Consider the following 3265-nt stretch of genomic DNA (forward strand, 5'->3'; position numbering starts at 1 on the left):
TATATCGGGTGTGAACCGGCGCATTCGTCTACATAAGTATAACATTATTGCGCGCTCGTAGCTGCATAAAGTTATGCATACACGCGACATTTGTGTTGTGCGTAGCATGTCAGAAAGACTCGACATCGAGGTCGCACTTGCAGTACTATTCGAGATATAGTCTGACAACAATAAAAATACGTTACTGTACCATTCCAGGTGATTAACTCTGACCCAAGATTTCGGTACACGGATACTTGAGATCAGTATAAAACCCGTGATCGTGTATGTATACACCCATATGCACGGTCGTACATAATCAGCTGCACCCCACAAACTCAACTGGCAACCGCACCATATCACCAATACACACATACCAATGCCTGCCAACGACACTACCGCCTTAAAGGGCACCGAGAGTGTCTCATCCACAGCAGAAAACACACTATCCCGTGTCTCTATCTCATCACCTGCCGAGCCTTTCTCTAGCTTCTCTTCGCCTTGTTTGTCTGTGCTCGAGGGGGTGGTCTGTCTCTGTGCGTGCCGTGACGCGGCCCACAACGCCAGATGGCCACCTGCGCTATGGCCTACGCCAATGACACAGTCCAAGTTCATCTGCGGATGCTTCGCCTTGATCGTCTGCAGCTCAGCGGTGGCTGATGCGACATCTGCGAAGGTGTCTGTGGCAATACCAATGGCCACGGTGGAGCGTGTGAGTAGGTGTTAATGCTAGGTATAGTACCATGGTAGCTATTAGCTTCGGCTAGAACTGTGAGCATATCTGGACTAGCCTAGGCTCCCATGGTCATTATGGGTAGATACTCGAGTCATTCCTCCATAGGGGATGGTCTGAAGATGGTAAGGAAACAGTGGACCATGTGACTAGGTGTCAGTGCTAGGTATGCTGAGATCATGACAGGACCCAGAGGCCGCTGCGTACAACTTTGTCTTATCTTATTGCGCACCGCGGTGGTTAGGGAGATATGCGTTTACGTCTAAGTGTCAAGTGTCACACAATACGTAGGTAGGCTTAAGCGTGTTCAGGAAAGCAAGAATACAAACAGCATACAACAAGCAGGCGAAAACAGAAACAACATATATTCTTAACTGAACATCGGAAATGTAGAGCATATACTCACCCGAATTCCAGTCGTCGCGACTAGTGGTGTCTGTATGGTCTTCAGCGTCTTTGGGTGAATCATGACTTTCCGATGCGTCCCCTGAAGTTGTAGTGATAAAACTGGTTAGATAATTAAGTAACAGAAGCTTCGCTAAGTGTTAAAGTAGCCTGCGTTCGCCTGTACCTGGAGATACCAGGATATAAATCTTTATATTCACGCTCTAGATGTTTATCTAACTTCTAAACTAATGTTTATCAAACTTCTGAACTAAAACATATCTTTAACTAATATCTACCTAAATTCTGGACTTAATACTTATCCAACTTCTCAACTAATATTTATCTAACTTCTAAACTAATTTCTAACTTCTAAATACTTATCCAACTTCTCAACTAATATTTATCTAACTTCTAAACTAATATATTTCTAACTTCTAAACTTATATATATCTAACTTCTAAACTAATATTTATCTAACTTCTGAACTAATACTTATCTAACTTTTAAACTAATATTTATCTAACTTCTGGACTGATACTTATCTCACTTCTGAACAAATATTTACTTAACTTCTAAACTAATATATATCTAACTTCTAAACTAATATATATCTAACTTCTAAACTAATATATATTCAACTTCTAAACTAATATTTATTTAACCTCTAAACTAATTTTTATGTAACTTCTAAACTAATTTTTATGTAACTTCTAAACTAATATTTATCTAACTTCTAAACTGATATTTATATAACATATTTATATAACTTCTAAACTGATATTTATTTAACTTCTAAACTAATATTTATCTAACTTCTAATCCGCAGTGGGAACGGGAGAATATACGTCCAGAGACACGTCACAAAAGTAATCACATATATTAGTAGGTGACTGGTAATAGTTAATCACCTATAGTAGTAGGTAATCACGTAAAGTAGTATGTAATCACCTATAGTAGTAGGGAATAGAAAATTGCCAGAGTAGGTATGGGCTGATTGTAATAAGGTCAAATAATGTGTGCTGGTGTCTGTAGCATACTTGCAGCGAACATACAGTTGAGAGCAGTTGAGACGATGCGCTTGCCAATAACGTCGCATAAAAGTAACTTATAAAAACAATGAAAGTAGGTCGGAAGGGAATTATAAAACAGATGGTCGTATGGGAGTGATTGGGTCAACGTTCTTTGCACTACCATATATACACAGACATACACGTCCACCAGTTTGAGATAGAGAGCTGCAGGGGACCGGTCCTATATATATCTGGGCCACACTGCATCTCATATCCCAGCGTTAATGTTCAGGCTCAGTACACTCCGCAACACACACACAGTACACAAAGGTACGGCTCTTGAACCAACACGAGTGTACAGCTGATAGCTGAAGTATAACGACTACACACCTTCACAGTCGCCCGTACTGGCGCACCCGCTGCAACAGGGCTTGGCAGCAATCTCCGGCAATCTCCGGTAGGTGATTGCATACACCATGTAACCCACTTCAGAGGCTATGGCTGCCGCTAGTGAAGACACACCGTGTTTGTCTGCAGGGTTAAAGGGTTCACAGAGTGATCGGGGTGTTAAGTGTGTAGTCTGGTAAATGTAGGGCATACACCATGTAGCCCACTTCAGAGGTTATGGCTGCCGCTAGTGACGATACACCATGTTTGTCTGCAGGGTTTTAGGGTTCACAGAGTGATCGGGGTGGTAAGTGTGTAGTCTGGTAAATGTAGGGCATACACCATGTAGCCCACTTCAGAGGTTATGGCTGCCGCTAGTGACTATACACCATGTTTGTCTGCAGGGTTTTAGGGTTCACAGAGTGATCGGGGTGTTAAGTGTGTAGTCTGGTAAATGTTGAGCTACGCAAGGACATGACTCAGTAAGTGCACCGTGTGTGCGCGAGTGCTTTATAGATGAGTCGAGACGTTGCATATGGTGTCTCTGTTCACAACGTGTGTGATCATGTCTATGGCAAGTGATTGCATATGATATGCGTCTCAATTCTTGGGGGGATAGCCGGCACCTTTGATGTTATAGATCCATCATTTACGAATGGTACGTACCTACGTCGGCATCTTAGACTCTTCCCCTGAGTGTGATATGTTATATATATATATATATATATATTATGCTCATATATATATAGACATATTTATATAGATATGA

The 3265-nt window shown here is 41.5% G+C and overlaps 1 protein-coding gene across 1 annotated transcript in view; it reads right to left on the reverse strand.

Annotated features, from left to right (window-relative positions):
• SARC_09324 (hypothetical protein) overlaps positions 1-3265 on the reverse strand; it is a gene marked incomplete at both ends in the record, with an annotated part of 8530 nt that overhangs the window by 2033 nt on the left and 3232 nt on the right. The window contains 3 exons of the mRNA XM_014296666.1: positions 357-659; positions 1119-1199; positions 2500-2640. Of these exons, the coding sequence (XP_014152141.1) occupies positions 357-659; positions 1119-1199; positions 2500-2640 (525 nt within the window). The remainder of the gene's footprint in view (positions 1-356; positions 660-1118; positions 1200-2499; positions 2641-3265) is intronic.

Source organism: Sphaeroforma arctica (assembly GCF_001186125.1).
Source record: "Sphaeroforma arctica JP610 unplaced genomic scaffold supercont1.935, whole genome shotgun sequence".
Taxonomy (NCBI): Eukaryota; class Ichthyosporea; order Ichthyophonida; genus Sphaeroforma; species Sphaeroforma arctica.